The sequence below is a fragment of the Perca fluviatilis genome, chromosome 18 (assembly GCF_010015445.1).
Source record: "Perca fluviatilis chromosome 18, GENO_Pfluv_1.0, whole genome shotgun sequence".
Classification (NCBI taxonomy): domain Eukaryota; kingdom Metazoa; phylum Chordata; class Actinopteri; order Perciformes; family Percidae; genus Perca; species Perca fluviatilis.
The window spans coordinates 28,865,434-28,884,612 of NC_053129.1; the positions used below are offsets into that span (position 1 = coordinate 28,865,434).

The 19,179-nt window shown below is 40.8% G+C and overlaps 3 protein-coding genes across 7 annotated transcripts in view; 2 read left to right on the forward strand and 1 right to left on the reverse strand.

The window, feature by feature from the left end:
• The first annotated feature begins 779 nt into the window (after window positions 1–779).
• LOC120547119 (zinc metalloproteinase nas-14-like) lies at window positions 780–7,170 on the forward strand. 2 transcript variants are annotated; one of them, XM_039782552.1, is made up of 11 exons: window positions 780–896; window positions 979–1,032; window positions 1,146–1,202; window positions 1,286–1,339; window positions 1,425–1,471; window positions 3,954–4,023; window positions 4,113–4,227; window positions 5,099–5,271; window positions 6,591–6,672; window positions 6,857–6,978; window positions 7,102–7,170. In XM_039782552.1, the coding sequence occupies exons 1-11, from the start codon at window positions 863–865 to the stop codon at window positions 7,116–7,118; spliced, it is 825 nt and encodes a 274-aa protein (XP_039638486.1). In that variant the 5' UTR covers window positions 780–862; the 3' UTR covers window positions 7,119–7,170. The 2 variants fall into 2 exon arrangements, with proteins under 2 accessions (XP_039638486.1, XP_039638487.1); XM_039782553.1 differs by having other exon boundaries at window positions 7,105–7,170.
• Window positions 7,171–9,700: 2,530 nt separating this feature from the next.
• Window positions 9,701–17,688, forward strand: ttll2 (tubulin tyrosine ligase-like family, member 2). The gene is made up of 4 exons (XM_039781357.1): window positions 9,701–9,849; window positions 12,662–12,896; window positions 15,296–16,620; window positions 17,376–17,688. Exons 2-4 carry the CDS (start codon window positions 12,675–12,677, stop codon window positions 17,686–17,688), a joined length of 1,860 nt encoding a protein of 619 aa, XP_039637291.1. The 5' UTR covers window positions 9,701–9,849; window positions 12,662–12,674.
• Window positions 17,689–17,824: 136 nt separating this feature from the next.
• The window catches only part of si:ch211-140l13.3, a 44,761-nt gene continuing 43,406 nt past the window's right edge, over window positions 17,825–19,179 (reverse strand). For all 4 annotated transcript variants that reach the window (XM_039782548.1, XM_039782547.1, XM_039782545.1 and 1 more), the window contains one exon: window positions 17,825–18,396. In XM_039782548.1, coding sequence (XP_039638482.1) covers window positions 18,219–18,396 — 178 coding nt within the window. In that variant the 3' untranslated portion in view covers window positions 17,825–18,218. The remainder of the gene's footprint in view (window positions 18,397–19,179) is intronic.

Consider the following 19,179-nt stretch of genomic DNA (forward strand, 5'->3'; position numbering starts at 1 on the left):
TTGAACCACCACAAAAACTCTCGCTCATCACTGAGAAGACTGCATGTTCAGGGCCAGCTGTCTAAACAGTGTTGGCTTTTTGGGGAATTTTCTCTGAGTTATTTTCTCTGTTGCTGAAAAAGCTTTTATTGTTTATTTTTTCAAGACATGTTTGCTTTCCAAACACCCTTTGTTACATTAATTCATTAAATTTCTACTTAAAAAGCTCCTCAAGAGCTGTCAGGGTCCTTTTTGGTGTATTTTCTTTCTTTCTATTTGAGGTCCCCATCTGATAGGAGTTTTGCTTTTAGATGTTTGTTACAGAAAGTATATGAAACCCATGACCAAAATAATCATACATTCTGCCACTGTGCTACTTCTGGATGGAATTATAGTGAAAATAAACAATTCCCCTTTTTTGCTGAGGATCCCTGGAACCCCCTCAAGGACCCCTACGGGTCCGTGGACCCCGCTTTGAGAAACCACTGCCCTAGACCACCAACATTTCCCTCCTTAACATCTATTTTTTTTTAGCATTGTGAGACCAATATGGCTTTTGCAGCTCACAGCAAGACTATCAGACTATCATCAGACCATCAATTTTGAACATTTCTGAATGCATGAGACACATTTATAAACAATAAAAAACAATCAAACTTGTTGTACAGTGTTTAAAAATGTAGTGTTTAAAAGGAAGAGGATGGAAAGTGCAAAATATTGACTAAGGAATGTGTAAATGTATAGAGAAAGAATATGTTCTGTCAGAGTGAATCTGAAAGGTCTTAATTAGTGGGGGAGTGATCACAGCTGTTGATCTCTGTAGGAAAGCCAGCAGAGGCCTTTGGGTTCACAGCAGCTCTCTTTGTTGAGATTGCGTTGCATTATGTGGCTTCTGATTGTCGTCTGTGTGATGACAGGTACAAACTTAAGCATTCAAACTACGTATTCTCCTAAAAAAAAAAAAAATTGGTGATTATTTACTCTTTTCTTTTTGTGTAGTTGTTGGCGGTGTTCCCATAAATCCAACCCAGGAGGCCACCAGTCATGCTCCAGGTTGGTGTTTACTGGATTGATTTTAAGTTTAAGTCAAATCAACATGCAAAAAAATGACTGCACTATAAATTAATTTGTTACTAAAGAAATTTCACTGGATTTCTCTTTTTCAGTTGGTTTCGTCCCCTCAAATAACACCCAGAATGTGACTACCGGTAGTCCTGCAACAGGTTGGTGCTTTATCTGTTTTTAAGACTTTACATTTAATTTTGGGTCTAAAACAACGTGATTTAACTTACTAGATTTCTTGTAGGTGTGGTTGCTGTAATGCTGGGGCCACAGCAATACGCTGCAGAAACCTTAGAAGGTAAACTTGAAATGTTATGCATAAAAACAATTTAATGGATACAATGTACAACAACTTTTTTTTTTTTTTTTATCCTGTCTTATAGAGCTTGAAGGAGACGCAATTATCCATGAGGGAGACATTGTGATGTCGGTAAGATGGAGGACTTTTTTTATTTTTCTCTCCACATGGCTGCAAGAAAGCTGCTTAACTTGGTAATTTTTTAAGACCGGAAGAAATATTTCCATGGAGGTTGGGGGGGGGAAGAAATATGAACAATTGGGCTTGTATGTTTTGCTAAACTAGAATGTTTTCAAAAATATTCTAGTAGTATACTTCTATGTAGTATTTATAACTTAAAGTGCTCATATTATGCTAATTTTCAGGTTCATGATTGTATTTAGAGGTTATATCATAATAGGTTTATGTGGTTTAATTTTCAAAAAACACTGTATTTTTGTTGTAGTGCACATTGCTGCAGCTTCTCTTTTCACCCTGTGTGTTGAGCTCTCTGTTTTAGCTACAGAGTGAGGCATCTCACTTCTGTTCCATCTTTGTTGGGAGTCACGTGCAGTAAGTATTGCTAGCTTGTTAGTTGCAGAGTATGAGGGCGTGCCATGCTAGCAGCTAGGCGAGCATTATAACGTGTGTTATAAAGTGACCATGTTTGTCTCTGAAGTAAAGGCTGGACTACAATAGAGCTGTTTGGAGCAGTTGGTGAACAGTGTTTTCTGTTGGAGATGGTAAGTCCCTTTGGGGGGGACGTTTTCACTTTGTAAACCTATAACATGCACAAAAAAGATATATAACGCAATAAAGGAAAGTGGAAAAAGCCAAAAAGCATAATATGAGCACTTTAAGTCCCCTCCACTCAAATGTTTCATTTAATTATGTCCCCTAAAATGTCTGACCTTGGCTATACTGACTTGTATCAGTGCAGAATTTGTCACTCCAGCGGTTTTCATATTCAAAAAGCAAACATGTCATCGCTGCTGTCAGCCACTGCCAGTTACAAACCAACTAACAAATAAAAAGATGGTAACTAGACTTACCATTCTGATACGTCTGCTAGTTGCCGATTTTTGGGCCAAAACGGACTAGTTATCAGAGTCTGGATCTAGCTCAACGGAAGTACATTTCCAGGCTAAAGCCTGACATTTGAGCCGCGCGCCGGCTGTCTGTGTGTTGCTGTTCTCAAACTCCGTTCGCACGAGGAAAACGACAAACCTCGAGCAAGCAAACCGCACGCTGAAACTGGCAACTTCTGAAGTAAATTTGGATGGTAGAAAAAGGCAGGCTCTGCTTGGTTCCTTTTTAGGTGAATGATTGTAAATCTTTACAAAGAATGTTTACGGAATTCAATTCCTGTAACTGGGACGTTTTGAGACCGATTGGCGGGATGGGATTGCTATGGACGAAGTACATACAGCGATACACTTGTAAGAGTAAATTTAGCCATTAATTCCGCTAATTTAAATGGTTAATGTTACTGTATTGTGTGAACAGTTCACTCATCTAATATTTTGTGTAGTTTTCTTTTGCGCCAAAGACGATGGATTGGTTTAAAGAAATGCAAACAACCCAGAGCTTTATTTATTTATTTTTTTTCCTAACCTGGAATGTATGTGTGGTGTAACCAGACCTTCCTCCACTGCGCTGTGGAGGTAGGCCTGGCAGTGCGACACTAGGGGTCTGACTGACGACGGGTTCAGAGCGGATCGCGAGCGCTTCCGCCTCCCGTCTGAACCCACAGTGAAGCTCCACGTATGGCTTAATGTATTTCTAGTCCTCTTGATGCACACTTAACGTGGGAAAACCATGTTAAAGAAAAATATTAATCTGTATTATAACCAGTATTTCTACATACTTTAAAGGAACATGCCGACTTATTGGGAATTTAGCTTATTCACTGTAACCCCCAGAGTAAGACAAGTCGATACATACCCTTCTCATCTCCGTGCGTGCTGTAACGCTGTCTGACGGCTCCAGCATTAGCTTAGCCCAGCACAGATCCTGCAGGTAACTGGTTCCAACTAGCCTACTGCTCCCAATTGTGACAAAAGTGACAAAATAACGCCCAACATGTTCCTGTTTACATGTTGTAATTTGAAGAGTCACAGCGTGTACAAAAAACAACGTAACATGAGACACAGCCATCTTCTATCAGTAAACAAACGGGAACTATATTCTCAGACAGGCTTGCTGCGAGCATATCACTCGCCCAAGTACTATATTCTTCCGCCTGAGAATATAGTTCCGGTTTGTTTACGGTTAGAAGATGGCTGTGTCTCATGTTACGCCGTTTTCGCTGACTCTACATCACAACATGTAAATAGGATCATGTTGGCGTTATTTTGTCACTTATTCGGAGCAGTAGGATTACTGGAACCATTCACCTGCCTGTTATGTTATGGGCTGATGCCGCTGGAGCTGTCAGACAGCTTTACAGCACGCACGGAGATGAGAAGGGTATGTATGGACTTGTCTAACTCTGGGGGTTACGGTGAATAAGCTAAATTCCCAATAAGTTGGTGTGTTCATTTTAAAACCTGTCCTGGAGGTGGACTTTTAAAAGTCTTGAGTTTGTGTCCAACTGGTAATAACCCCTACGTGTTGTGACTGTCTAAACTGACAGGGCGACAGGAATGCTGTGGAGAGCATCTGGTCGGACGCCATCGTACCTTACACCATCAGCGACGAGCTGGGTGGGTTGTTGTGGTTATAACCAGATCAAATGCGTGACTGCTGCTGTTAAGATGACAAAACAGGTTTCTGTGTTTTTCACTCCCAACAGCTCCTCAAGAGTTGAAAATCCTCAATGCCTTCAAGATGATATCGGATGTCACCTGCATTCGCTTCATACAACGCACCACAGAGTCAAACTCCCTCCTGTTCACAAGTGGCAGAGGGTGAGAAATGTTTCTGTGAAACGATCAGTTCAACTATGAAGGTGATGGGGAGGACTGATAAGCTCTCCCTTCAGTCCATCTATGAGCAGTAGTCTGTACTTAGGCAGGCATGGAGAGTATTGTTGGACCCGTCCCACATCCTTCAAATGGAATACGAGCTCTTGCCTTCAGAAGGTACAGAATCCCTGAAACTAAATTGAACAGTTTTAAATACTCCTTCGTACCAGTCTCCATCAAAATTTTAAATCAACATTTTAAATAGATTTGTAATAGGCCTGAGAAGTGTGCAATAACTCGGTGTTCTGCTTTTTATTTTATTTATTTTATTTCTGCGTATGTAGCCTATATATATATATTTTTTTTTGCTGTTATTTGTATTTTTTTTGTGTATTCATTGTCAAATCACAATTATCATGGAGCACTTTTAAAAAAAACAACTAATTACTAGTGTTTCACATAGGGCAGCTAATTAACACCAATAACTTTTTTTTTTTTTTAAATGGTTTGATTGTATAATAAAACAAACTCTTGTAATGTAAAATAAGACCATTCAAGTAAAATCAAGATGAACTGATAACATTTACTAAGATTTTCGGGCTCTACATAAGACAACATCCAGGTTTATATGGCACTAAAGGTTGGAAATGTAAGAAATTCTAAGTACTTATTTGAATTGCTTCATATAGGTCTGGAATTAGGCTATTCCAAAATGTTTGACTTCAATTTTGATTGGTTTCTCAATCACCTATTAGGTTGATTTGAGATCTAAATTTGTGCAGATAAGACTTACTAAATGTCTAGATATCACCCGAGTTAAGAGGAAAAATTGTGTCTCAATTCTTGTCTTACTGGTTTCTGTTTGTCTCTCTAGCTGTGCGTCCTATGTTGGTTGTCAGGGAGGTGTCCAGCTGCTGTATTACAGCAAGTCATGTAGCCGGGGCAATCTCTGCCATGAGATCGTTCATGCTCTGGGGCTGCATCATGAACACACCCGCGAGGACCGGGATCTCTACATCAGTGTGCAGCGGCAGAACATCATACCAGGTAAACTCTTTTTACTGGCTAACTTTTTCAATCGTAATTCCCTGTTTGAAAAAACAACACTGTCACCAAGTTGTTTGTACATTCTGCAGACTTAAAACTAGAACTGTTCTGATACCAGCATTTTAGGCAGGATTGGTGGTACTTCCTAAATACCGATACCTACCTGCTGGTATCGTGGAGTACTCCAAGTTTATGCTCAGATACCATGCAATGTAGACCCAAAGAAAATCTACTTTTTTTTTTTTTTTTTTTTTCTTCTCGTTTTGACTGACCGTCAAACTGGAGAATAAAAAGTTCTACGCCATATTTGTTCATGTTTTTATAAGCGTTCAACCTGAGCAGGCCATACAATTATGGCAATCATATCACATCCACACAGGGATAGTAGTATACAGCTGTAAAAATATGACCAATTGGTATCGGTATTCCGTATCGGCTGATAATTAAAGTTCAGGTATCGGACTATATCTACTTAAAACTGCTTTTTTGGGGGGGGGGCAGCACACTCCGTACTGACACACTGTCCCAATCCCAAAGTCTGGACTCACAGACTCAGACTTTGGTGCGGGTTCTCGCGAAATTTGCAAGGGCTTAGGGTTGTCTCAATGTCGAATTTCAAAGGGCGTGAGGGTTTGAGTACACACTTACCGAGCCCTTTCCGTGAGTCTGCATCGATGTAGACTTCACCAAAGGGAATTACCCACAGTTCAAAGCATTGACATTTACCCCAGAGACTTTTGGGAAATCCGGAAATTACAAAAGGTAAACAGCACGACACAGTTCTCTTAATAAATCGATGCACGACACACGACCACGGAACACAGACCAACCTGGAGTCCAGCTTGTAAAACAAGAGTTTGAAAAAAATTTGGAATCAGGCAGCCATCTCCTGGGCCTTGGCCGTGTGGAAAGCAACTAACTTGAAATAAATTCCCAAACCGGCAAGTGTCAGCAACATCTTTTGTTATTAAAAGTCACCAAGGTAACATGTGATCTCGTGAAGTGCTGTCCTAATCTCATTTATACCTATCTGAGCCCATGTGGCCTCACACACTCACCCACTTAGCACCTGAGATCATTTAAGTCTGAGTCCTTAGTCCTCAGGGCTCACTTTGGGATTGGGCCATTATGTTTTTAGATTAAGGCTGCAATGAAAGTTAATTTTCTTTTTAGATGGCTCATTTAACTTTCAAAGATACAAATTAAACCCAAATGTGCTTTAGATTTTAAAGATTGGTATACAACATTTGGACAAACTGTATTTTCTGCATGGCTGTAAAAGGCCAAAGCATGATCAATCATCTGATTTTTATTTAAAGGGAGAGAAGGGAACTTCATGGTGAAACATGGAAACACTATGAACCTGCCTTATGACCTGGAATCCATAATGCACTATGGAGAGTAAGTCCTATCCCATAATTTTTCTCCTACATTTAAAAAAATAAATAAAAAATGGTTCATCAGTGGCTAATCCTGGACAGCTTTCATCTGTAACTGATTAGTTAAATAATATTAGATAACTTGGAAGTGCTGTATGTGACTGAATTACACATGCACATATTTAGCGAGTATTCTGTTGCTGCAGGTATTTTTTCAGTGTAAATGGGAGTCCGACGGTGTTGTCAAAGCAGAATGAAGTGCTCATGGGTCAGAGAACGCATCTCTCCAACCTGGATATACTGAAACTCAACAAACTCTACCACTGTGGTAACTATTTCCTCACTACATTTGTCATCTCAATTAGTATGTTCTAACAATGTAAACGGCTCAAACTGCACATTTCAATTTAAGCAACATATTCCAACAATAAGACTTATTTCTTTTTTTCAGAAGAGGGGAAACCATGAGTAGGCTGGCTGACCTGCATTTGCTATGATTTAATAAAATATAAAAATCCTGCTCGGTTGGCTTTCTTTAAACATACCGCTGGAAAGCTGAATATATCTTTAAATTGGGTCACTAATGTAGTAGAAATGTGAAAAGAAAATTGAAATTGGTGCCTTCTAGGCCGAGATCAGCCAGAAAATGTGTTTTTGGCTCAAATGGATGAAAGACACCAAATCCCAGAATGCACTTGCTTTGCTGCTGTATGAGGCCACTCCCAAGCCATACCCCCCTTAACGAACAACACTGGGAGACGATCAACTCAACAAGTGTGTTTTATTGTCATTTCAACCATATACACAAAAAAACGTTTCACCGTGGCTCAAGTGGTGTTACACATTTAAAACATGCTCTTTTTTTTTGGCCACAGCTGATACATTATCCGGACTTCTTTCAGCGGATTGATTGATAGCTCCAGAGTGAACAGAACTGTGTCCATGGCAACGCTCTGCTATGCATGGCAACGGTGTGTTATCAAGAAATAACAGACCGCATTCTACCAATTCATCCAAGCCAAGAATTCAACCAAGCCATGTAATAAAAGAAGGCTAACACATAGCTACTAGCATTAGCTCTTGGTGGGCTGTGGTATAAACATTGAGTATAAACACAGCCGTACATTTGCGTGGGATGTAGCTAGAATTGTTGGCATTTTACAGTCACAAACTCCACCAGCAGTTAGTTGGATACAAATCACCCCATTTCTGCAACAGGCAGTCCGGGGTAACACAGCCCACCTCCACTAGTAGTCTTACCCGGTGACCGAGCAGCAGGCTGGATCGTCCACAGCAATATTTCCACAACAACAAAAACACAGCACAGCAGTCTCTGAACTCACGTTGGGAGTTTCGTTGAAGTTGGATGTAGTCCAGTTTGTTTAATGAGCGGACACTTGCAAGCAGGATTGGTGAACAGATAGCTGGCTAGCGTCAGCTTTCCACCGGCACACTCGTTCAATGCTCCCCGCTGATGAGGTCACTTTACCGGCCACAGGAATCGAGCACCACCGCTGGTCTCCGTGCAGGCAGAACTTGCGTAGTGTGTGGAGTATTGCGTCTGTAATAAAGTGTCCTGCATATTCTCCGATGTGTTCCAATGTATCCCGGTGGTACACGTGTGCGGTAGTTTGAATGCACATAATTGTTGTTCTAAAATTTCCGTCGGGATGAACAGTTTCTGCTCCTGCTGAGAAGCTAAGCGAGGATTCAAGATGGCGGACACTCGTTTTTTCCTCGGCAATCTCCGGAAAAAGCAGACAGTCCAACCCCCTATGGGCTATGCGGAAGTGGCTCCTAATACAGAATACAGGCTGTAGTCTTTTGCCTCTGGGCAAAAAAACCTCAGATGACGCAAAAATCGTCATTTTGAGTCATCGGAGGCTTTTTTCTAGACCCACAATACAGAGATCTCCCCTCTCAGGGGGACATGAGGGAGGGAAGCACGGTCATTCAGAAATACTACCAGGTTTCTACTGATACAAAGCTTAATGCTAATCGGTGAAGTTTCCCTTTTAAGTATATCAAATTAAACGTCTCTAACACCCAATGATAGAAATGTTCTGCTCTGAACAGAAGCTGAGCAAAAGTGGCAGGTCTGGACCAAATTTTAAAAGATGTCCATTTCATTTACTGGTATACCTAAACTGTGATAGAAAAAAATAACTTCTAATTTCTTTTTTCTTTTTTTTTTAACTCGTTACAGGTCTCAACAATTGTTTGTTTATTTATTTTAATTTTAATATCAAAATGCCTCCTAGATGAGAGCCCTGAACGGCAAGGGGACGGGGACATTCTGGTGATTTAAGTCTGAGCTATTTGATTTGACTTAAAGGTGCTTTGTTTTTTAGGCTCATTTACACATGTTCCAGCGCTGATTTAAAACACTTTGAAAAAAAGCCATGACGGTAATATTACATAACTTGCAAAAGTACCCTGGGTTTAGAGTGCATGGAGAAATTAAAACTCCCCTGGAAGTAAACATGAGTTTAGTTGTATTAAGAGCATTGGACAATGGTGCACTTCAGCCTCTTGTGGCTGAAATCAGTATTACAACAACAAACACTAAGAATGGTCTGTGGGGGGGCTTAGAAAAATAATCCTGGCAAAAACTTTTTTTCACCTGTTAAAAGTCAAAGAATTTAGATCAGGTTTAGAAAATGGATCCATGAATGTTTTTTTCCTCTTGCCTCTCAGGGCTTCCATACTTTAAAACAGTTTTGACTTTTTGAACTTGGGAGTGGTTGCATACAGTCGGGCTGATTAGTATAGCAGCCGCTAAATGCATTTTAACCCAAGCAGGTAATCTCCAAAGCTAAAATACACTGACTTTTTGTTGTGCCTTTTTTTTTTTTTCTTATACTCATTGAAATCACATTCACACTCTTATTACTTTGACTGGACTGTAGAACATTCCTCAGGATTAAATAACCACCATAGTTTATCTCTAACAGCAGACATACAATACAGAGCTAATGGCAGGCACTCATTCATATAACAACCATTGTTCTGTACAAAAAGCGGCAGCACATACCTGGCTGACAGTAGCAGCAGTGGGTCGGTTTGTTTTGTCTGTAGGAGGAGCCACAGACTGTCTACTGTACACTGTGAAATGGTCTCTCCCACTCTACCTTTCATTTACCTGGCAGAAAGGACATAAGACTATTAGCTAATGCTATCAGCATTGTGAATTCCTAAGGTAAGACAACTCACATTTTTCAGCATTGTAAATTCTTAATTTGAGTTTTGACATTTAAGGAATGGGAAGTTCCTGACTAACATATTCTAGTATTGTACTGTTCTATGTTTTAGTGTTTAATTCATGAATGAATCCTTTTCAGTGTTAAAAAAAAAAAGTTCTGAAATGATGTGTAAACCATCTATTACTTGCATTTGGACTTTTTATTTCAAATTTAGGAAGTTTTTGTGTTTATCATTATTATATATCAATCTTAAATGCAGCACTTTTTTTTCCCCTACTAAATGTGTTAAGATTATGAAGTTACAGAAGTTCACACATTTCATTTGTCTATTAGTGAGCTGGCACACTGAAGCTCGAGTGTGATCGCTCTGTCTGTGCAGCTGGGTAAACAAAGTGTCAGGTTTATTTATGGCTTCTCTGATTTACCGTGTTAGCTCGCGCACACAAACAAGGTGCTGTAATGGTGCGTTCATGCCACCTGGGAATATCAGGGACCGCCCCCCGTGATTACGTTGTTTTTCCGACTGCCAGCGTTCATGTGCTTCACTGAGTGTTCTTCTTCTGTTGTATTGGCGTTTGGCATAATAACTTGTTGCGTGACTGCCACCAACTGTTGGCTGTAGCCTAGAGCATAAGGTGTGTGAAAACATGGAGGCCACAATAACAAAGGACACCCCAAAGCTCTTCAATTACACATTACTTTCCTCACTACAGTTTGTACAAGAGCTCAACACATATGCCTACTTGATTTGGTTTACTTGTTATTGGCAATAGCACAACTTTTATAACTAATTTAAGTTACTCTGTTGAAACCAATGGACGACGGCAAAATATCTTTCATGCATGTGTGAATTTTCTTTATTTAGGAAAAGTTTCTCAGGTTGATTTACCCTGAGATGGGAAACTGAGTTTTCGGTTCCAGAACAGCCGATAGGAGTTGGTTCAATCAACTCAGAATAGGTTAACTCAGAGTTATGAGCGTGCGCCACAATAAAAAGGCAGCATGAATGGAGCCATGATTCTACGATTCACCATGCTAACAACCACAAACAAACTGGTCGGCGGAAATACTCATGCGCACAGAGTTTGAACCATGGATGTATTAGAACGGTTTGAACATGTATTTCGTTAAAAAAGCAACAGAGCGGCTGCTGTAAAATAGAGAATTGGTGTGGGAGAACATTGCTGCTCGAGTCAATGCGTAAGCATTGACAGCATATTAATTTCATATAATCCCAGGTAACCTATAATATTACTGGTGAAAACTGGAATGGTCTTACGCCTATAATTTCATTTAGGTGCAATCCTGTGGGCGAAAAAGTAAACTACTACTAATCCCATTCTGAGCCTGCAGCACCATGATCATTAACATAAATATAATTTATGCCTCTCACTGGTTTGTGTCCAGGGAACACTACAGAAATGTTTCACTCTTCTGATGGCTCTACATACAGTGGCTTTACTAATATGATCCGCATCACCAATGTTGTAAAGAAAACTGCCTTTTGCAAAAAACGTAATGCGACAAAGAATCTGCTAAGTAAAAGTATGTCCACGATGGTGGATGTTAATATGAGGACGGATAAGGTATAGATCTGATCGACTGAAGAACATACCTGTCAAATCGGTTATGTGGAAATTAAATAGATGTATTTTCATTGCCACATAACCGATTTGAGAGTCGGGACTCAATATCATCTCCCGATGTAAACTCTCTGTGAATTAATACAGCTTTTTCATCAATGGGATCGTCGACAAAAGGACATGCAATGTTCGAGAAAAAAATGTTTTATAATCTGCCATAAACCAATAACTTTTTTTATTCATGCAGATAAACTGCGCTAAAATGCGCCTGATACAGACTGAATGAATGAATGAGATAATGAAAGCGTGTTGTGTCAAGGAGGAAGAAGAGGTTTCTTGAAGAAAACATGATCCCGACCAGGTTAGGTTAACAGGCTCAGTTACCATAGTAACTGACTTGGAGGTGAAGTTCCCTCTCTTTCTGAAACGGGCTGGAGTTACCCCTCTCTCTCAGGTTTGATTAACCTCCCTTTCTGAAACAGAAAACCCAGAGTTTCCCTCATCTCAGGGTTAACAAACTCAGTTTTTACTAAACCTGCTTTCTGAAACTGACCCCACGTATTCTCCTTTGAGCCCAGTTTTTGGAGCATATATTTGCTTACATTTTGCCACATTTGCACAATGAGTATTCCGAATTTGCTGTTAGCTGTACCTGTTTGTATATACCCATGGATGTATAGATGAATATCGCTGTATTCATTTTTTAAAAGATTATTTTTGGGTTTGTATTGCCTTTATTGGATAGGACAGATTAAGACAGGAAAGTAGGAGAGAGGAGTGGGGGGAGGAGAGGGGGGGACATGCAGCAAAGGGCCACGAATTGGAATTGAACCCCGGGCTGCTCCGGTAAGGACTGAGCCTTGGTAGATGGGGTGCATGCTCTACCAGGTGAACTACCAGGGCGCCCCATCACTGGATTAATACGATACTGAAGAAAACTTAAACATATGATGATCCTCAGGCAAGTTCTGTAGCGTCTTTTTTTATATGATGATTTCTACGAACGTTTATTTGTGTGGAGATAATGACATCCTCAGGAAATGTAAGTCACACTGAATGATATCAATATGTGTTTTCATGTCTGGGTGGTTAAGATTTGACGGAGTTACAACTCCGAGAAGGAGTGTGAGTTTTGACTCAAATTCGTCTCATGCGGTATCTTTTTGGAAGCTTATCAGTGATCAACGATCCACGGTTCTCTTGGCTATCTCTGCTGCATCTACAGTTTACGATGCTGCATGGCTGCATCACTGGTGTTCAGACTGCATGACAGAGGTCCAGAGGTGGTGAGGGAGGTGCTTCTGGAGCGAGGATGGGAGGAATACGACCAAGAAAAACGCAAGGAGGAAGACTGGAACCTCTACTGGCGGGGCTCTGCATTTCGCAACTCCGAATATCACAACCTGTTGCCATGGCAGCGGCTCAACCACCATCCCAAAACTGTTGGCATCACACGCAAGGTGATGATGGTCTGACATATTGTGTTAACTTGAGTGTGTAAAAGAAATTAAGTTAAGAGTTTTCGGTGATGATCGACACCAGAATAATCCGTGTGTTTGTATTTTCTATTACGAGGTGTCCAGACTTAATAAAGGATACATTACTAAAGGAAGTGTTGCCAAAAGAAGAATCTGTTTTATGAATATACTATGGCTACGATTTGTTATTGCATTCATCTAAATTAAAGATATATTAATATCCGGTAACACTGTACTTGAAGGTATCGACATAATTGTGACATGACACTGTCATAACTATGAAATGACCCTGTCATGAACGTGTCATAAACGTTCTAAACAAGTCAAACGTTTGACTTCTGTCATTAAGTGTCATTCGGTTTTTGTCATGACAAGTTGACATTGTTTGGGTTCTCTTGATTATGACAAGTTGACATTAATCAAAGTGACATTACCAGAAGTTGTCTTGGTCATGACAAGTTGACATTACATTTGTTTGGGATGTCTTTGTAATGACAACTTGACATTAACCAGGATGACATTACCAGAGAATGTCTTTGTCATGACAACTTGACATAATGTCATCCTGTTCAATGTCAAGTTGTCATAATCAAGAGAACCCAAACAATGTCAACTTGTCATGACAAAAACCGAATGACACTTAATGACAGAAGTCATAAATGTTTGACTTGTTTATAACCCGTTCATGACAGTGTCATGTCACGATTATGTCGATACATTCAAGTAAAGTGTTACCAAATATCCTTCTGTTGAAAGTCAATCGGTTTTATAATTAATTTGTCAGCGTTTGAAGTACTGCTTAAAGGGGTGATAGAATGATTATATAGGGTATTTCACACTGTTCCTTATGGTCTCCTAATAGGATATTTAACATTGGTTGGGCTGAAAATGGCCTGGTTGATATTTGTTTTGGCCCTTATGCATCCCTGTGTTTTGGCCCTATTTGGAACGACAGCTTTAATTCCAAATATGGTATGCTCATGAATATTTAGATGAGCTGCGCGCTGGCTGATGAGGAACCATCATACACATACACAATACATTGGAGACGATACAGCAGGTCTCATATTTCAAACACACACACTGCTGCCCTGCGCACAGTGCACACACACAAACACAGACTCACTGTCTGTTACATGCCCAGACATGCCCAGGCGAGAGCCGCAGCGGCTAAAACAGCCGAGACAAAATAAAAAAGTTTCGACACTTTCATTATAACTAGTGTTGTTCTAACGTTACTCTTGCGACATAAAAAAAAACCTCCACCAGAGAATCCCAACTCAACTCGTACCTAGTAAGCGCGGGGAGAGGAGAGTGAAACCCTGCAAGCCTGTCCTCTGCCAGTGCCTCTGCAGCGCTGTGTTAGATCCACAACTCCCTCTCGTCCGATATACTCGTTCTGAACCCTTTTCTCTGGGCCAGTAGGCTCTTCCGTTGTACAGTCTAGAACACTGCATTTACGACCGTAGTTCATTTTCAATATCCTTGCAAAACCTCCAAACTTTCTTCTTTTCTAAAGTACACAGCGCAGCTCGTGTGGGAGATCCTGACAGAGCTCCAGCTCAGCGGGTCTGTGAAGGGGGAGAGGCCGACTGGGAAGGCAGCAAACCCGGCCAGCAGCTGCCACCTGTCTCGGCAGATTGTGGAGCTCTTAAAGTCCGACACGTCTAATTTCCAATTAGCCATCAATTTTCATAAAACGGCCCATATTTGAGCTTTACATAGTTGATTTATAGCATAAAAAAAGTCTCAGAAGTGAATTTTGTAATGGAATAGCAGAGATCTGCACGACCTAGATTTAGAAGACTAACTGACCTCAGATCAGTTAGTGGCCTAGTATGTAAATTTTGGGGCGTTACAAAGATAGAAGGTTGAGCCACATGAGAAGGATTTGGGATGTTGACGTCAACTTCCAGCTTTGTTGAGATTCGCCAGTTTTCAGAGGCAGTTTCAAATAGTGAGATTTGCAGAGGAAAGAGGTGTCATTGGGATTTAGAGGTTCTATGTATGTCCTAGTTACCCTCCAAACTGTCGTTATTCAACTATGACAGGGTAAAATCGGTTTTGCATTCTATCACCCCTTTAAGAAAACATTTTACAGTGTTTATCAAAGCACATTTGCAAAGACACAAAAAAAAGTTTTTTTACTTTCTATATAAATGTAAAAAGTAGGTCTAGCCCTTTTTTCCATTTATTAATCTGTCACTCGACTTAATAATGCTGCTGTGCAGTCTTTCAACTTTTCTATGTACTTTTCTCATTCCGTTTTGTCTCATTCCAAACCTAGAAAGTTGCCAAACAGAAATCGGCTAGGAAAGGGATTGTTCTTTTTAAATTAAAATAATCAGTCTAAAAGAATGATTTTGTATTTCTTTTGGAAGGACTGCTTGGCACGTAACCTGAGGAGAATGAGAGCCACGTTTGGTTCAGCTCTCTACGACTTCAGTCCCACCGCCTTCATCCTCCCCAACGACTACACCCGCTTCCTGTCTGAATACAACAAACTGCGTCTGTCCAGAGGGCCGTCGGCCTACTGGATATGTAAGCCGGTGGATCTCTCCAGAGGCAGAGGGATCTTCATCTTTGAGGACATTAAGGACTTGGTCTACGACTGCTCTGTGATCGTACAGAGGTACATCAGTAACCCTCTGCTGATCTCCGGCTACAAGTTAGACCTGAGGATCTACGCGTGTGTGAAGAGCTTTCATCCACTGACTGTTTACGTTCATCAAGAAGGCCTGGTGCGTTTCGCCACTGAGAAATACAACCTGTCATCGCTGCATAACCTGTACGCTCATCTCACCAACACCAGCATCAATAAGTTTGGTCCCTTCTACAAAACCGAAAAGGAGAGAGTAGGCCAAGGATGCAAGTGGACCATGAGCAAGTTCAGGCATTTTCTCCACAGCCAAGACATCGACGAGCTTCTTCTGTGGCAGAGGATCAACCGCATCGTCACTCTGACCCTGCTCACCATCGCTCCCTCCGTCCCCTCCTGTCCAAACTGTGTGGAGCTGTTTGGCTTCGACATCCTGATTGACGTCAAGTTCAAACCTTGGCTCCTGGAGGTTAACTACAGCCCTGCGTTGACTCTGGACTGCCAAGCAGATATTACGGTGAAGAAAGGGCTAATCGGCGATCTGATTGATTTGATGAACTATACGCTGATTGACAGCTTGAGAGAGAAGGCCTATCAGAGACGAGGGTACACACAGCCTTGTTTCCATGCCAACCACCCCTCCAGAAGTCCCTTTCAGAAGCGAAGGACTGGTAGCCCGTCCCCACAGACCCTCCCTTTGATAAAAACGCTTGAAAAGATGAACCAAAGGCAGTCCAGACAACATGCGTTTGTAGCCGACTACCAAAGGCACCTTCCCCCTGTCGACATAGACAAGACACATGCATCCAGGGGCAGAATAGTCGACACCACAGCCAACAAAACCCGCACAGACAGGAAGACCCTAAACCTGATACTCAGCCCACATTCAAGGACAAAAGTGTCAGTGGTAAACAGACAGACGTGTCCAGCTCTTGCACCGTGGCTGGCGGACAACAGTCCTCGCGTGTCTGAGGTTACAGACCATGACGCCACTGAAATAGAAGCTGAGATGGAGCTCGCAAGAGAGACAGACGTTTCCTCTTCGATACGTGATATCCCACACAGGGGGCTGGGATTCAGACGGTCAAAGCTTCCGAACATTTACAGGTATGTACAGTACTAGAAAATTGTAATTTATTTAAATGTATTGTTGTTTGAATGCAAAATGTGTCATTAATAATGCTTGTCTACAGGGAAGATTGTCACCTAAATTTAAGAGACATTTCAATCAAGTATGCATTAATGTATTAAAATTATCATTATTATTATTACATCATTTTTCATTTCAGTGACTATTTTTAGTTTCTCTTGACTTAAAGGACAATTCCACCGCAAAATGAACCTAGGGGTTATTAACCCATCGTTCTTGACCGTTCTCTGGGATCTGTTTTCATGCTAATCGAATGTGACCAGTTTTAGCACAAACCGCTAATTAGCTTGTAACGCTAGTAGTCGGGGCATGGATACTGTCTTTCTAAACTATCTTTTTAATAAACTGTCTGTACACTTACAAAGTTCTCAATGCTTCGGTTTACATGTAGGAACCCTCAATATGCTACAGTGGAAGTGTGGTGCTATTTTGAGCCTTGTTAGTGGTATAAAATAGCGATTTCTTTTTATTTCATCCATGCCCCGACTACTAGCGTTACAAGCTAATTAGCGGTTTGTGCTAAAACTGGTCACATTCGATTAGCATGAAATCAAATCCCAGAGAACGGTCGACTCGGTACCCATGTGTTATTAACCCCTAGGTTTAAAAACTACATTTCATGGCTTGAAAGTGGTAAAAAACTGATTGAGCAAGATACCACCCATTTCCAACCATTCATATAGCATAAACAAATGTTGTGATTGTTTCACAGTGGGAGTCACCGACCGGTAAAGATGGAGAGAACAAAAGCTCTAAACAGACAACATATTCCTCCGCTCAGAGTTGGAGACTTTATACGGACATTCCCATTTAATACAGCCACTCTGAGGGCCTCGCAGCATCAACTGGATGTCAAGATAGTCATACAGGAGCTTCACAGGGTCACTGCTCAGTTGGCTACATCAGGCAGCAAGTTGAGGATAGAAGAGGAGAAGGTGAAGAAAGATGGTGAAGAAGACTTTGATTCATTGTTGTGGGGGCCAAAGGAACCTCCATTACTCAGTCAATTCTTCAAATCCACTTAGAGTGGCATTTTTCTTTCTTTCTGGATTTGTTTTTCCTTAGATTGTTTTTTTTTCAGATTGTGTTACATCTAAAAAAAAAAAAATGGAAATGGAAATCTCTTCTGTATTCCAAAATATTTTCCCAGGACAATTCACAAAAGGCTTGTGCATCTTTTTTATTTAAATAGCGTCAAATCTCAATCAAATTTGGTGCAAAATTAGCCTCTTTCTATGTGAATGAGCCTCACTGCAAAAACCAGCCAGAGGCAGTTAGCGTGAAAACTTTTAGCGTCTTGGCTAGTGGTCATAATTATATTGAATCATTATTGTGTAATATCGCTTGTTAAACAGTTTTTTTTAAAATGATTAGTAAATAAATAATAATGAACATGAGAGTAAAATACAAAGTTAAATCTATACTGTGAGAACATCTCTAATCCACTAAAAGTATTTCCTCACAGCAATACACACACACACACACACACACACACACACACACAACCTCTCCATCTTACATTCACACATATGAACACATACATTAATTTAAAATGTCAGACGATAACTTTGTCCTTTTCTTTGGTGCGTACTCTGCCTGACGCGTACTTGGTTTCCTGTCGCCCGTCGGGGTAGATGGTCTTAACTGTCCCATCAGGATACTCCCTCCTCTTGAACTGGGAAGTGTGGATTTCTGTCTGACCGTTGGGGAAATCAACCATCTTCTCACCTAACCTGGAAGAGATGATGATCCAGAAAGCACAAAGAAGAACTTACTTATTTTAGGCTCCCATTAGGCCCAGTACAACATATTCTTGAATAACATAACCACAACATTTTAGCAAGTGCTTTTCAATACTTCGGTAAAATAACGTTAATACTGTGATATTAATTGATGATCGTGTTCATTTTACTGAAGGGGGGTGGGGGGGCACGCAGGGAGAAACATGAAACAAACTATTACGTAGAAACAGCGTGAGCTAAAAGGGTGAGGTTTATATCGATTGATTTTTTTTCTTTTTTCTTATGACCTCATAAGGAGAAGATTCCAGATCGGCCCATCGGAGCTTTCATTTTCTCAAAGGCAGAGCAGGATACCCAGGGCTCGGTTTATACCTATCACCATTTCTAGTCACTGGGGGACCATAGGCAGGCTGGGGGAACGCATTAAACCTCATAAAGTGAAATTTTTATGCCATGGGACCTTTAAAAAACAACAGGAGTTTGGCCAGTTGATTTGGCCCGCTCACCAACACCGTCAGCAGCTAGAGCTGCAGCAGTGGCTGACACACCTGTTAACCTGATGAACAAGACAATTGATGGAATGGTGAAGCCATAAAAAAACAGACTTGAGGTTTGGATATTTCACTTAGTGTAAAAATCATATAGCTAATGGAATACAGAACATATTACTGTCAGATAGTGTGGAGTAAGATAACTGTTCCATCATATGTGAAAGGTTTAAAGTAGGGATGCACCGAAACCAGATTTTTGGGGTTCGGCCGAATACCGAATCCA